General features: G+C 38.2%; 1 protein-coding gene across 1 annotated transcript in view; it reads right to left on the reverse strand.

The window, feature by feature from the left end:
* Positions 1-238: 238 nt before the first annotated feature.
* The window catches only part of LOC150089270 (spatacsin-like), a 445,059-nt gene continuing 429,785 nt past the window's right edge, over positions 239-15,512 (reverse strand). Inside the window, exons 18-19 of the mRNA XM_090389929.1 lie at positions 15,197-15,348; positions 239-525 (exon numbers count right to left, since the gene is read on the reverse strand). Of these exons, the coding sequence (XP_090246055.1) occupies positions 321-525; positions 15,197-15,348 (357 nt within the window). The 3' untranslated portion in view covers positions 239-320. The remainder of the gene's footprint in view (positions 526-15,196; positions 15,349-15,512) is intronic.

The raw sequence follows: 15,512 nt of genomic DNA on the forward strand, positions 1-15,512 counted from the left end.
AAGGAATAATTTTCAAAGTGCCAATATGTTCTATCCTAATGTTTATCAGTGTTTATATTAAATAGAATTTTTTTTATTATTATTTATTACAATTAATCAAAAATAATAAAAATTCATTATTTTTATTACATATAAATAATTTATTTACATTAGTATGGTAATTATAAATTAGTTCACATAATAAAGTTGGCTACAACTTCATTATATGAACCCAAATGTACCCAAAAGCAGCAGCATGGATCTACCCGGGCCTCAACACTACCAAAAGCATATTTTTGTACTCTTTTCAATTAAAACACAAAAATTTTTTTTTTTGGTTTTTAATTATATGATGCTGCAAACTGTCCTTTAGCTAACAAGTCTTGGATATAAGCTCCAGAATCACCTTTTAGAAGTTCTAATGCCATATCATTAAAACCAAACTGTGCAGATAATGAATATTTAGTTTCATTATCTGCACATACACTGATAAATCTCTTCATATTTTTGACTTCATTTTCTGATCTTGCTGGAGAATGAAGAAATCTGTCAAAAGAAGTTAATAAAATATCACACTCTTATTACATAATATAATTAGTTACATAATTTTGCTAACACTATATATAGTTTAAATTTCTTGAACATTTCTCATTTATCATTGCATTTATCAAAAATAATCATGTGATCAAAAAAAAAAAAAAAAAAAAAATCAGTTTCATCATTCACTGTCTTACTTATGTAAATCACTGACATTTATAATTTCCAATGCTGATAATCTCTATATACAGTGAAACTTCCCTTTAACGGACAGCCATGGGGAACGAAAATGTGTCCGTTAGAGAGACGTGTCCGCTAACAAGATGTCTGAGGGAGAAAAAAAAAAAAAAGAAAAAAGAAAAATCATTAAACGTTTAATGTAAAATTAAATTAAAATATATACAGATTTTGAACAATATTTTTGTAAATAATATACATACAATTGTGCTATGCATATTATGACTTTATCTTAAGAAAAATACATACAGCAATCACTTATTTTCTTCTGCACCTTCTTCCGGCTGATAATTTTGTTTTCAACATTTGCTTGGAGTGAAGAAACCATCGAAATTCCTTCAGTATCTTCTTCAGTGGCGAAAAACATTTTTAAACGATTGATTTTTATGAGCACTTCTTCTATTTTCATCGGTGGTTCGTCGTTAATATGTTAATTGCGTTTACTGAAGAGGAAATCCATTGAATCGCATCTAGGATGCTGATTTTCTTTGCAAGGTCACTCGCACATGTTACATCGTTCATGTTTGCAATGAGATGTCTTAAAACACGTTTTCTGTAGTGAAGTTTAAAATTTTTTATTATCCCTTGATCCAAGGGCTGACACTCTGCAGATGTGTTTGGTGGCAGAAAAACGATTTGAATGTTGGACAATTCAATGTGCGGGTGAGATGCAGCATTGTCCATGAAAAGAATAATTTTTCTGTTTTGACGAACCATGTTTTGGTTAAAGTGACTTATCCATTCGCTCATGATATCTCGTGTCATCCACGCTTTTTTATTAGACTTCCAATCAACATTCAAGATTCAACTTTATGCCTTGAAACAACGAGGATTTTGTGGTTTTCCTATAACAAGAGGTTGTTAAAAGTCTCCCAGCATATTTGTACACAATAGTACAGTCAAGCATTCCTTAGAAATTTTTCCGCCCTGGCACTTTTCGTTTTTTAGACTCATTGTTTTTTCAGGAAGAGCTTTAAAAAAAAAACTCTGTTTTGTAACAGTCGTAAATATCCTTAGCTTCAAAATCACGGCATAAATCTTCCAGTTTGACGGTCCACTCTGTTACAACCCCAGTATCAACAGATCCACCTTCACCACTTACGGTTTTCCAAGAAATTTTATACTGAGTTTTGAACTTGTCTAGCCATCCCACAGAAGCTTTGAACTCATTTACTTCCATAGATTTCACAACCTCCAAAGCCTGTTCCCTAATAATAGGCCCATTAATGGGAATTTTTTTAGCACGATCGCGACAAAACCACTCATATGTAACATTGTAAATCTGAAGTCCAACAGTTTTCGGGAATGATTTTGAACCTGATATTTCCGTGTTGCCAAAATTGTTTAAGCAGTTCATTTTTTTTCTTTAGGATGTCGCTTACCTGCGTCTTCCCGATTTTGAATTTTGCAGCGAGATTGCAAACACTATTTTTTGCCAATCATACGCATTAACGAGTTCGACTTTATCTTTTAAAGTTAAATGTTTACGAGAAGACATTGTGCACTTCACACGACACTGAACAAAACTGAAACTGAAAAGACGAAAGGCCGACCATATTTCCCCCCCTGCACACACCGAATTCATCAGAAGTTTTACCCGTGCCTTAAAATTCTTGAAAAAGGGTTTAGAACCGCGACGTAAACCTTGATAAAATTCAGAGAATCGGAAATAGAAAAAAAAAAAAACACACGATTGAGGCAATACGTGGAAGAAAAGTTCCTAGAAAAATGGCCGTAAGTTCGCCCGCTGTCCGTTATGGGGAAATCAAATTAAGTGCTAATCTAAACGAAACAGTGCAGATTGCCTGTCTGCGTCCGTTACAGAGAATGTCCGCTAGACAGAAGCTGCAAACACGTTAAAACCAATAGAGGTGAGTTGGGGAATTTGAAAATGTCCGTTAACGAGAGGTGTCCGTTAGGAGAAGTTTCACTGTATATATATATATATATATATATATTATAATTTTCAAAAATTTATTTTATATAAAAAAAAAAAAAAAAAAAAACACAAAGAAAGTGCAGAATGGATGTCAAGAATAGAATTTGAATATTATGGTGAGTACAATGTGTACAGGAAGGTCATATATATTTTATTTTGTAGATGGTTTCAGCACATGGGATAAACCTACCATGTGTAAATGTGAAATATCATCCATGGTGAAGCCAGTCGGTATACCATAGCACGGATCTAGTAGTGCTGTGCTGGATTATTATTATTATTATTATTATAATCTGTTTATTAACCACAAGAAACTATGGGTCACCCCAAGATGCCAGTGTGCCAGGAGGGTGTGAAATTTACATAATGAGGTGCGAGGAACCACATGTACAAGAGTACGTGCGTGCTCGACCTGAGATATTTACAGAATTGAACTTATATACACTTGAAATAAGAACAAAGTTTTTGTAACAATAAACAGCAGAAGTAAAAGAAACATACATGCAGCAGGCAAAAAAGTCCAAGTGCAGGTGAGTGTCACAGATTCAATAGCTGGTAACAATTCTTGAGGCATTCCTTTCTGTAGAGCTTGTCCTCAGAGAACTTATCAGGGTTGATGCCCAGTTTATTGTAGATTTGGAAGAAGTTGGCAGGAAACAAGCTCCTAAGGGAATCAATGTTTGTAAGAGTAAACCACAGAGGGAGGCAGAGTCGGGGGATTCTCCTCTTGTCATCTTTGAGCTAGACATTAAGCGAGATACAGATGGAGCATAAATTCGGCCTGTGATAAGCCATGCTAGTGTGAGTGCATTTCTTGTCGTGATGAGAAGTCTCCAGGGAGTGGTGCCTAGATTAGCTTGGATGATGGATCTGGAGATAGTAAAAGGGTGACCCACCACCCTGTTCATCCATTTGAGCAACCAGTATTCCAGACTGATGTACTTATTTAGGTGGGAGGTAGGAGCAGATGACCAAATTTCAGATGCGTAAAGAGGGATACAGGTAATGCACCTCAGGATGTACCGACAAAGCAACGCTGGCTGATGCACACCAACGAGCTCCTGTCACACTGCCGCATACATCTTCTGTTTCAACCTGACAAAGTGAGTCCAACATCCCAGGTGTGGCCTAGGTCTGTGTGGGAAGCTACTCTTTGCACCCTTTCCCCGCTAATGAAGATTTGAACATCATTTTTACTCTTTTTTTGATTATCGGTAGTTGAGCAGATTTGGGTTGCATCTGACCACCTGGTCAGACGCAACCCAATTATGGCTAGATAGTTTTACAGTTTCATTATCTGTATAGAGGCCTGTTGGTTAATATCAAGGATCTGATGAGGATGATTTCAATTCATGTAGAACTTCAGATTGTCAGTAAAAAAGAAACAAAGTTAGAATTACATGCTAGAAAAGGTTCCAAAACTGCTGTGAAGAGAATAGTTGAAAGCACACTCCCCAGGATGCCTCTTGTGATGTCGAAAGTTACCTGCAAGTCGTCGACAGTAACAGATACTTATCTGCCACACCAAAGTAGTGCTTCAGAATTGTAAAGAGAGATGGAAGGTATATTCTATTGTATACTGATTTAATGTCCAGGAAGATGATGTCAATCTGGGATTTGTTGTTGAGGGCCTGTTGGATTCTGAAGAGGGTATTTATAAGACTGGTAGTTGTTGATCTCTTGTGCAGAATGGTATAAAGATACTCGGGCCTGTGACCTGGAAAATTGCTGGAATCACTTTTTCAAAGATTTTAAGTAAAGGGCAACTGATGGAGATTGGTCGCAGATCTTTTGGAGATTTAGGTTTCCTAATCTTTGGAATAGGCTTGACATGGTAAGATCTCCAAATTGATGGAACGATTCCAGATTGTAAGATTCGTCTGAAAATGTGTAGTAGAAGGTCAGCAATGTATGTGTGGCACCTCCGTAGCCAGGTGGTCAGGAGAAGCAGTGCGTAGCACATGCTTCTTGATTAGACTGGGGTTCGAGCCCATGACCACCAAATATGGAGGATGTGGAAAGGTCAGAGAATGACCGCCGCATATCCCTGGAGCAATATGGCCTTAGTTGCTAATGCTCCTAAAAACCAAATAACAACAACAATGTATGTGCTGCATATTTTTAATAGGAATAGTGGGGAACTGTCTGGTTCTACAGTAGCTTTGTTATGTAATTTGTTAATGACATCAATCAGGGTCTCTCTAGATATTTCTATGTCATTCATCTGTGCCCTAGGTAACCAGCCCTCCTGTGAGGGAGAGGAATCTGGATCTGAAAAATCTGCTTGCAGGAAGTTGCACTATGTACATTCCCAGACAAGCTTTTGATTAATGACACCACGATTTATGTGGTTTAATAGAATTCTTCTACCCTTCTTCAACTGATCAAGAACGACTTGGTTTAGGACTTACCTTTTCTATTTAGGAAGTAAGCTCTTTCTTTCTTAAAAATAGAGGAAAGTTGAGATTTCTGCCATTTCCGGTAGGCCTTCTGCTTCCCGATGAAGGCCAACTTGGTTTCCTTATTAAAACACTGATTCGACCTGCTACAAACCTTGACTTTCTTGGCTGCACCACGGAGTGCAATTAACTTCAATTGTTTGGACAAGACCATAATGGCACCCCCCCCAGTCAAATCCATTCACGCACTGTAAAACAATGTCCAGCTTCAGATATTTAGTAGAGAAGGCAACCCTATGCAATTCGGCAGCATACTCATCAGGTAACTCAGGGGAATTGTCATGTAATTGGCAGGATCCGACTGAAATTGGAAATTGCTAGGCAGGAGCCTGATGTCTGGTAGGTTATAGAATATTAGGTCAAGCATTTAACTCTTGCTCTAGTTGCCGGCACTAAGAACCGTGTAAGGTCAAAGGTCCGAAGAGTGACCTCAAGGCCCACAAGAGCATCCTTGTGCTTAATCAGCAATTTGAATTCACCCACAACTACAGTTGGAGTTTTAGGCACTAAATTTGTTCCCAACCAGGCAACAAATTTAGTGCCTAGAACAGGTCAGATCTTGAGTCTTCAATGCTGACTGGTTTACATCAAGGTCTATGTACATTGTTGACCTTGATATAAACCAGGCAGCATTGAATTTGGATAAGAGGACTCTTTAGCATTGTACAGATTGCATCAAAGTTGTTCAACTGGCTTACCCTTGTACTTATTTGCTGAAAATGACTGTTAAAAAAGATTCCTACACCACACCCCATCTGGTGTTTCTAGGATTCCCAATGTGCTTGTAGGGAGTGTTAAGAGGCACAAGATCAAGTTGCCTATCTGCCGATAGCCATGTTTCAGTAAGACAAATGATATCAAACTTGTCAAGAAAAAGGAGGGTCTGGAGGGAGTGAAGCTTGTTTTTTATGCTGCATATATTCTGCATGAACCACAGAAGCTTTCAATCTTGTGAACCTGGTTGCATATGACCCCTTTTTTTTGCTATGCCTGTATGTCCTTATCTGGGTCCATTGTAAGCGATTGGTCTGCTTAATGAGGGTGCCTAAGGGCCAGTAGCTAGAATCCAAGACGACATGCTTCGCATTCGCTGGGCAGGATAGATAAAGGAAGAGTAGGCTGAAAATCTCATTTTGATAGCTTTTGCATCAATCCCGTACTCATGGGCAAAGAGAGCCTTGATACTTTCCACTTGCGTTGATGGACCCAGCTCGAAGGCGCCTCCGTAGCCAGGTGGGAAGGAGCAGCAGTGCGTAGCACACGCTTCTTGATTAGACCTGGGTTCGAGCCCGTCACCACCAAATACAGAGGATGGGGAAAGGTCAGGGAATGACCAACGCATATCCCCGGAGCAATATGGCCTTAGCTGCTAATGCTCCTGAAAAAAAAAAAAAAAAAAAACCCAGCTCGAAACGAAAATTCTTTCTCTGGTCTGTACAGCTGATATATTATAAATCTCCTCCAGCCTTCTTGCCTGAGTGACTGAAACCGGTTGGCGAGGGGCAGAAACTTTTGTCTCCTGTATTGGTAATCCTTGGGTTCCACTGTCAAAATGTCTTGGGTGGAAATAGCCATTTTTTTTTTTTTTTTTTATGTGAATCCCAAACACGAGAGGTATTAGAACCTATAGTACTTAGTACCGTGCTTGGGTTTGAGGTTAAGAAGACGAAAGAAGATATCTGTTGACATTGGACTTGAACTTCTGTAGATTGTTATTTTCAGGAAATACGTATGAAGGAAGGTTGTTCCAGAAAACGGCAGTTGAATGAATAAATGAGGAAGATGAAAAGTTGGACAGTAAATGGATGTTGGCTAGTGGCGGCACTTATTCGGACTGTTTTGAAAGAGAGAGAGCAGGAATTATAGAAGCCAATTCAGAAGAACAGTGCCCATGGAAGTATCTGTAGAAGAGGCATGCAGCAGAAACAGTGCGTCTATGAGAAAGCAAGTGGAGAGACTCTGTTAGAGATGAATCATTAATTAACCTAACTGCCCTCTTCTGAATGGAATCAAGAAGCCTGAGAGAGGTTTTGGGGGCACCACCCCAGATGTGGGAACAATATTCCATGGCAGGGCGGATTTGCGATTTGTACAGAGTGAACAGCTATTTGGAAGAAAAGTAACGCCGAGAGCGAAAGAGAAAACCAAGTTTTTTAGATGCAGAGGAAGCAATATTTGTAATGTGCTTGTGCCAAGAGAGATTAGAAGTCAGGGTAATCCCCAAAAGAGATATATCATTTTGCCTAGAAATCGGAGTGTCACTAAAGATAAGCATAGGAGTAGAAGAACCCTTTTTGCGAGATATAAGACAAGACTGAGTTTTAGAAGGGTTGAAATCAACTAAGTTGTCTTTGCCCCACTGGAGAATTACCTGAAGTTCGGCATTTAAGGAATTGGTAGCAGATTTTTGAAAAATTGAAGCTGATTGAGCAGGACAAGGTTTCTCAAAATGGAAAGTTGAATGCAATGTGCTATCATCGGCAAAACTATGGATAGGATTTCCAGTCAATGGAAGAAGGTCATTGATATACAAGAGGAAAAGAGTGGGGGAAAGAACTGAACCTTGGGGGACACCGGCATTAGTGGAGAAGTTAGAAGACAGAGAGCCATCTACCATCATCCTCAGTGAGCGATCAGAGAGAAAACTGGATAACCAATTACTAAAAACAGTTGACAAACCATAAGATGGAAGCTTGTTTAGAAGACCTTTATGCCAAACACCATTTGGGGGTTACGGCTGTAAGATTGTGCTTGGGAGTCCAATTGATAGGGGGTGACTCAAGGAAACCACCTGAGCAAAGGTCTGCCTCTCCCTGTTATGGCATGGGGGTTCTCTCATCTCCATCATGTTGTAATCGTGGTTGGGCAGATTCTGAACCTGGTGACCATGCTTCTGTTGTAATCTGCAAGGTTGATACGGGTTAGGTTCACCTGGATTCAAGAATTATCCTGTGTATATATACAGGGACCATCAGCAACCGTGGACAGAGAATGTGAGGGATGCGTGTCCAGTGGGTTCAGCTCCATGGCCAGAGCAAAGATCCGCCGACCGGACTAGCCAGGTGGGTAAAGTGCCTGCCTGGCAACCCAAAGGTTTTTGGTATTTGGTATGTTAAGGGTCTTGCGGCTCCTGGGATTTTTCCCATCTCTGCGGTGTTCTCTGTATCGAGTGACAGTACCCTGTCAAGCCAGAGATTTAAAGTGTGTGGATCGTGTATAGTGTTGTCTGTTGTGCCCATTGTTCATCTGGCTTATTGGCCATCAGGCCCCTGATGGGACCCGACATTGCCCATACCGCGCCATGTGGAGGCTAGCCAGGTGTTACCAGTAAGGAATCAGTACTCTGGCAGGTCCTGCCACTTACTTTCCTCAGATTTCAATGGCTAGGACCTATAAAAAAAAAAAAAAAAAAAAAAAAAAGACATTGCTTTAATCGCTGTTGGTGCTTTGTTTGGTCATAGAGATTTGCCTTAAGAGCGAGAATGGATTGTACGCTGGATGAGTTTTATTTTTGGCCGAAAAGGGTCGGGCACGCAATTTTGGTGTAAAAGCTTGTTGCGGGTTCGAATCCCACCTCGGGCTTACATCAGAGTGAAATGCAAAAACTTTGAGAGGTGCATTATGGCCACAGAAGCCGATGCGCCAAACAACTAACAAAGAAAAAAGAAAAAAAAGAGCAAAGATCTGCTGAGTCAACCTGTCTGCAGCTAGAGGTGAACTCTGTAAATTTTTTGATTCAGTTGTCTCTTGCCGGGATCGATGAGTTTGGGCTGAGGATCGCGAGGGCCTCATCCACTTCACATAAACGTTCCTGATGGTCCATCACTGACAGTTGACTAGAGAGAAAGCAGCATTCACTAACAATTATTTTTCAGATCTCTGAGTTGATCATTCAGTATGAGCATTTGATTCAGGATTTCTGTATTTTGGGCTCTGAGCCTTCTATTCTCAGCATTAAGGCAAGCAAGAGAATCCATTATTGGAGACTGAACATCCCATAAGCTGATCTTGAAACCCTCACTTAAAACGTTTTTTTATTTCCAAAATTTCTAAGGATATATTCACCCAGGAGTCGGTTGCAGAGATGGCAGGAGTGAAATCATATTCCCATTCCAAAAAGGCATCATCTATCCCAATGTGCAAGCTTGCATCATGAGGCGTTCTTAATGCAGGCAATGATACAAATGTATAGTGCTTCTGACATTCGAATTGCACACTTCAAACAGTCCAGAGGATGAGGAAGGAGTTGCCTCAGCAGGTGTGATAGGGTACCTCTTCCTCTGAGATATCCGCCGGTTTTGAGTTACTTGCACAGAAGTTGCAAAGCCATTTTCTTTTCCTTTGTTTCCTCAACCATTTAACTTTAGGTGTCTGTGTCTGGCAATTATGGCAGAAGATTCTCTGACATGAAAAGCAGCATATTGCCGTGGCCTCTGGTTTACTCTCACAATTGGCACAGGACATTTGCTGAACATCTGATCTATCCTTCATTGTATCAATCTGAATTGGAAGTGAAGGCGCTGCCTTAAGAGGAGATGAAGGACTAGGCATGCAGTAATCAGGAAAGTGAGAAGGCAGGGCAAAAGAAACAGTCTTGATGCAAATTAGCCAACTTAGCAGCTTGAAGAGCAGTATAAATTTAGAGAAAGCACAGAATTAATAGGCTAGTAAAGGTGGGTGGCTAAGGTAAAGAAAGCCAACATGAGAACGACGAGAAACGTCGGATAACTTACGCAGAAAATTAGTTTTCCGACACTGGACTCTAGCACTACTCACTCAGTAACAGACGGTAGGTGTTATTGGTCTGGAGCCGAAATTGAGGATATATTGATTGACAAGATTGGCAAATGATGAAATGATTGGTGGTGGGCGCGACAGAGGACAAGCTACGGTGTAGTCATTGGTTGGCATTATAATGTGTATTTATGAGTAAAGAACGGTACATAATAGTTTTGTAATGAATGGTAAACAGGTAATAGTAGCGATGAATCTTTTAAAGATGGAAGAAGTTTGTAAGGAAAATAAAACGGTTGATTTTTTGATGAAAACTAAATTAATAAAAGTTTCGTTCTGTGCATTTTTATGTTCTTCATCATGTTTTTTTCTCATTATTAAAAGCAGATTTTTGGAGTTCACGATTGTTTTTATTATACTGTTGATTTAGGTTTGGTTACGAAAAAGGGAAAAGGTTTCTTTATTTTTCGTTATATTTTGTAACCTGACCTTAAATGGTAGATCAGGAAATAGTAGAAACGGTTTCCTTATATTTAGTGACCTAACTTTAAACTTTAGGTTAGGAAACAATATAAGAAAAGAAAGAAGGATTATATATATATATCTAGTGAATAGCTGTTGAGGTGTTGATTGATGTTATGATATGTGTGGATCTGCACGAGTGTCTTTAAAAATAAAAGTACAGTAATAAAAAATATTTTGTTAATAAACAATTTATGTGCTAGTCCACTGATTCTAAAGAAAAAAAGGTTAGGTTACCCCCCTCCATTTCGGGAGGAGTTCAAGCTCCTATGGGATTCAAGTGGAGGTAACCTGACCTTTTTTCACCATTAGGGCATATTAGCATTAATAGAGGCATATGATGCAAGAAAGTAAGCTTATGCAGCATCAGCCAAAAAAAAAAAAAAAAAAAAAAACACGCTCCCATTTCACCCCTATGTTCGTTCCAAGTACCTGTCCAGTGCAGCCTTAAATTTATTTAGGCTATCAACTTCCACAACAAAGGATGGAAGTCTGTTCCACCAACCAACCACCCGCTGGCTAAAGGCAAACTTCCGCACATCTATCCTACATCTGTCTTTCCTCAATTTGAATTTATGCCCTCTCAAATGATTATTCTGAGCAAGAGGAAAAATTCCATCAGCATTGAGCATGCTCAAACCATTCAAGGCTTTATACACCTCAATCAGATCTCCTCGTAGGCGTGTCAAGTCTCCAGACACTGTAATTTGCAAAATTTATTGAACAAGAAAATAAAAATACAGTCATAAAAAAATTTATTTTTTATGAATGTATTTCTAAATATGACTGTGATTCTAAAGAAAAAAACGGTTAGGTTACCCCCTCCACTTCAGGAGGGGGTTCAAGCTCCCATGGGATTCAAGTGGAGGTAACAACCTTTTTTCACCATTATGAAAAGCGTTCATTAGGGCAAGTTACCATTAGTGCTTTTCTGGTGGTCACTACCATAAAACAATAAAAACAATTTGCACTTTTTGGGTTACTAGGCTTTTATGTTAGTGCAATTCATTATAAATGGGTACTAAACTCGATCTTATTGCATTTGACATAATACCAATAGCTGGAATTCTATGGCTTTTTAGGGATTCAAGTGGAGGTAACCACACCTTTTTCACCATTATTGAAAACGTTCATTAGGGCAAGTTACCATTAGTGCTTTTCTGGCGGTCACTACCATAAAACAATAAAAACAATTTGCACTTTCCGGGTTACTAGGCTTTTCTGTTAGTGCAATTCATTATAAATGGGTAGTAAACTCGGTCTTATTGCATTTGCCATAATACCAATAGCTGGAATTCTATGGCTTTTTAGGGATTCAAGTGGAGGTAACCTGACCTTTTTTCACCATTATCGAAAGTGTTCATTAGGGCAAGTTACCATTAGTGCTTCAGAGTGCTACTAAATACTAACTTGATGTTATCATGTGTTGTGTTCGTGCACCAATCAGCACATCATTTGCCACGCTTACCTGTCAATCAATATATCGTTCTCAACTTTGCTCCAGACCTATAACACCTACCGCCTGTTTACCGAGCAAGCCGTGCTAGAGTGCCGCATCGGGAAACTAATTTTCCGCGTGAGTTATCCGACGTTTCTCATTGTTCTCGTGTTGGCTTTTTTTACCTTCGCCACATGGTTTGTTCAGAGTGTTGTCCAGGTAAAAAAAAGCTGACAAATTCTTCAAAACGTGGTTGCCAGGCATATAGCAGACAAATGACCAAATGTTTGATTGCCAAGTTTCTTCCAACTTGTTGCTGAAGGCAGTCTTAAGTAAAATGGGAGTGTAAATAAGTCAGTTGTAAATGTTGTGCAATACAAGGGTCAAATGGCAAATAACTCCCAACACAATGCAGCTGCTTGACCTTGTGATATAGTTTGTAGTGGGCAGGAGTTAGACAGCAGTGAAGGCCAGTAACTACAGGGTTTAATATTCGGGCCTTGAAACAAGCAAAGGCGACAAATATATGAATACAGTATAGGCAAGAAACAAATGACAAAAAACAATAATTACCTAAAGTTTCGTGGTAGTAATCTTCAACAAGGATGCAGAGGAAGTCACTATACAAAAATATTAGTGTAACTCAAAAAAAAAAAATTACATTAAACACTGAAAACTTGAGGAGCTCAAGATTAGGCAACCGTCACACCGGCGTGCGTTATGTTGTTTGTGTTATAAGACTAGCCACTTAGCTTAGAGGCCCATAGAGCATTTTTGACTTTCAGTTACTATCTTTTTCATTTCTCAATGCTGCTGCTCTTGCCAAATGGTTAGTCTAATAATTAATACGTACTGTAATATGCACATACTAACTAGTTGACATTTCTGTTCACTGACATTTGTGGGTGGGGGGGAATTAAAATTTAAAACAGTAAAAAGATAAGCAACCAATAACAAAGAACATGGCACACACACACAAATTGCAAGTAACACGATACGCGCAAGTGAGAACGGAGTAACAAGTTATGAAGCTTTAAAAATAGGAATGAAGAGAAGATTCTGAAAATTAATTTTTTTATATGATTGGAGATTCCTTAGAAGTGTAAACACATTTCACCATAATAATCCACAGAATTCCAGCTGTCAGTATTATCGCAAATTCAATAAGATTGAGTTTACTATCCGTTTATGATAGATTGCACTAACAGAAAAGCCCAATAAACAGGTGACTGCTAATTGTTTTTATTGTTTTATGGTTGTGACCTCCATAAATCCGACCGTACCACTTGGTATGGTCGGAGACAATCGTAGGGTAATCTCCAGTGCTGCGGTCTCCTGCCCCGATTAAACAGCATGTTGTCCCAATTAAGCGAAGTAAACCCTGACTATTTTCTTGATTGGGTTCTGTTTTTTTAAGATTTGCCCCAAATAAACGGCTGCCTTCCCCGATTAACCGGTGGCCCAAATAACCGGACTCCACTGTACTTGTATCCTAGTATTCATGCTTTTCAAAGATTAATATTTCTGCTAGATAAGCTAGCCTTGCACACCACAGCTCAGTATTTAGGTATTCGTAAAAATTGTTCTTTCCTACTGTTTGAAAGGACACTTTCATTTTGTCTTTAGTGGTTTTGATTTAATGTAATTGACCATTAATACAGCCTAATCTAACTGATCTGAGCTCATTGTCTAGAGTTCTTCCAACAAAAGACTCTCTGTGCAGAAAGCAATGAGTAAACATTGTATTCAGGTTTTCTTTCTCTACAAATGGAATAAAACCTCTGATGGACCCTATCGTTGATGGAGAACAACCACTGGTACAGACACCCACGCATGACTTCCATGAAAGTTATAATTTTTCTAAGTAGCCAAAGTATCAAAAATGTTGTTACCTCTGGTGCCTTCTTTAAGCTCTTTGGAGGATAAGAAACTTTTTTCATTTTATTCATGGAACTGAATTATAATTTCAGTTCCATGAATAAAATGAAAAAAGGCTAGTGGTTGTGCTTTGCCACTAACAAAAGTAGACTCGCCCACTTTAATGTGAAATTTGATTTTTTTAGTCTTGTAGATACTACTTGTTCCTCAGTGTTAAAAAAATTTAGATTATTCTTCTTTGAATAGTGTCATCTGTGTATTTAAGAATTTATTTTTCAGCTTTAACACCAAATTCAAACTTACTACTGCAGTAAAAGTATGAATATAGTTCAGAAGGTAGAAAATATTTCAGAATTTTAATCACCGATTAATAGTTAATGTGTGTTAACTGTTAATCAAAAATAATTTTCAATTTACCTTTGAGGAGACCTTCAAAGTCCAGGGTAAAGGCAAAGGCTTTTGCTTTTGTAAAGATTGCCTCCTTAGCTAAAGATAGCATTCTACTTTTATTCAACCTGCTAGCATTCTTCTTTTCTTCTAACTCTTGTATTTATTGATGATCTTGGTAACCCGCCTCCTACCATTCCTAGTTCACTCCATTCAATGCCTCTTGTGGTCTTCCGTCAAAAGAATGTCAGAAGAATTTTGAACAGTTTTGTTGCTAAAAAAATCACTGGATACTGATGGTATTTCTCCACTTGTTCTCAAAACCTATCCAACTGAACTTACTTCTATTCTGTGTTGCCTTTTTACATTTTCTTATTCCTCTGCTGTTCTTCTCTCTGCTTGGAAATTTGCTCATATCCAGCAAATCCTTAAAAAGGATTACAAATCCCTCCCATTCAGTTTTCATCCCATGGCACTTATTTCTACTCTTTCTAAAGTAATAGAGAAATCCATTAACCACCATCTCCAAAACTATCTAGAAACCTTCCACCTGATCAATGACTGCCAGTATAAATTCCATTGATGTCAATCCATCAGTGATATAGTGGCTCAGGTTACCCATTTATGGACAAATGCAATGGAAAAGTTTGGTTAAACTCAAGCAGTTGCACATGACATTTCAAAGGCTCTTGATCATGTCTGGCATAAACGACTTCTAAATAAGCTTCCATCTTATGGTTTGCCAACTATTTTTTTGTAATTGGGTATCCAGTTTTCTTTCTAACTGTTTACCTGCAGGTAAGAGTAGTCAGACAGAAAACTGGAATTTTTTTTTTTTTTTTTTTTTTTACAATTTTAGAATTTTCTACCTATACCTTCACCCTAGCACATACGCCAACCTCGAAATTTCAGTATTTTTTTTTTTTTTAATTCTTCGAAGATTGACATCACCAGAATATAGATTAATTACTTTATAATCAGTAATCAGAGTAGCCATTTGTGCAGTCAGCTTTAAAATTTAAAAGCTTATATTAACTAAATATTTTTATCTTGTAAATTAGTTTTCATTATTGAATGAAAAGTTACCTTTGAGCTACATCACAAAATGTAGTAGAGGATAATCCCAAATAAGTTCTGAAATCTCTTAGATAATCCCAGTTACCTCGTTCAATGACATTTTTATATAAAGCATCAATCCATGACTGATCGCATTGGTAAGCTTCTGCTACAATATTAGCCTGTAACAAAAGAATATTAAAATATAATGACATATAGAAAATTTCTAAAGAAACTTATACAAATGGCTGAGTAATTATATATTGCTTCTAGTATAATATATACAGCAATACCTTGCTTAGCATGGCTTCACAGCACAGGTTTCAATTAAGTTTAAGTCAAAATT

The sequence above is a fragment of the Mastigoproctus giganteus genome, chromosome 2 (assembly GCF_048544385.1).
Source record: "Mastigoproctus giganteus isolate SK-2022 chromosome 2, ASM4854438v1, whole genome shotgun sequence".
In the NCBI taxonomy this organism is placed as follows: domain Eukaryota; kingdom Metazoa; phylum Arthropoda; class Arachnida; order Uropygi; family Thelyphonidae; genus Mastigoproctus; species Mastigoproctus giganteus.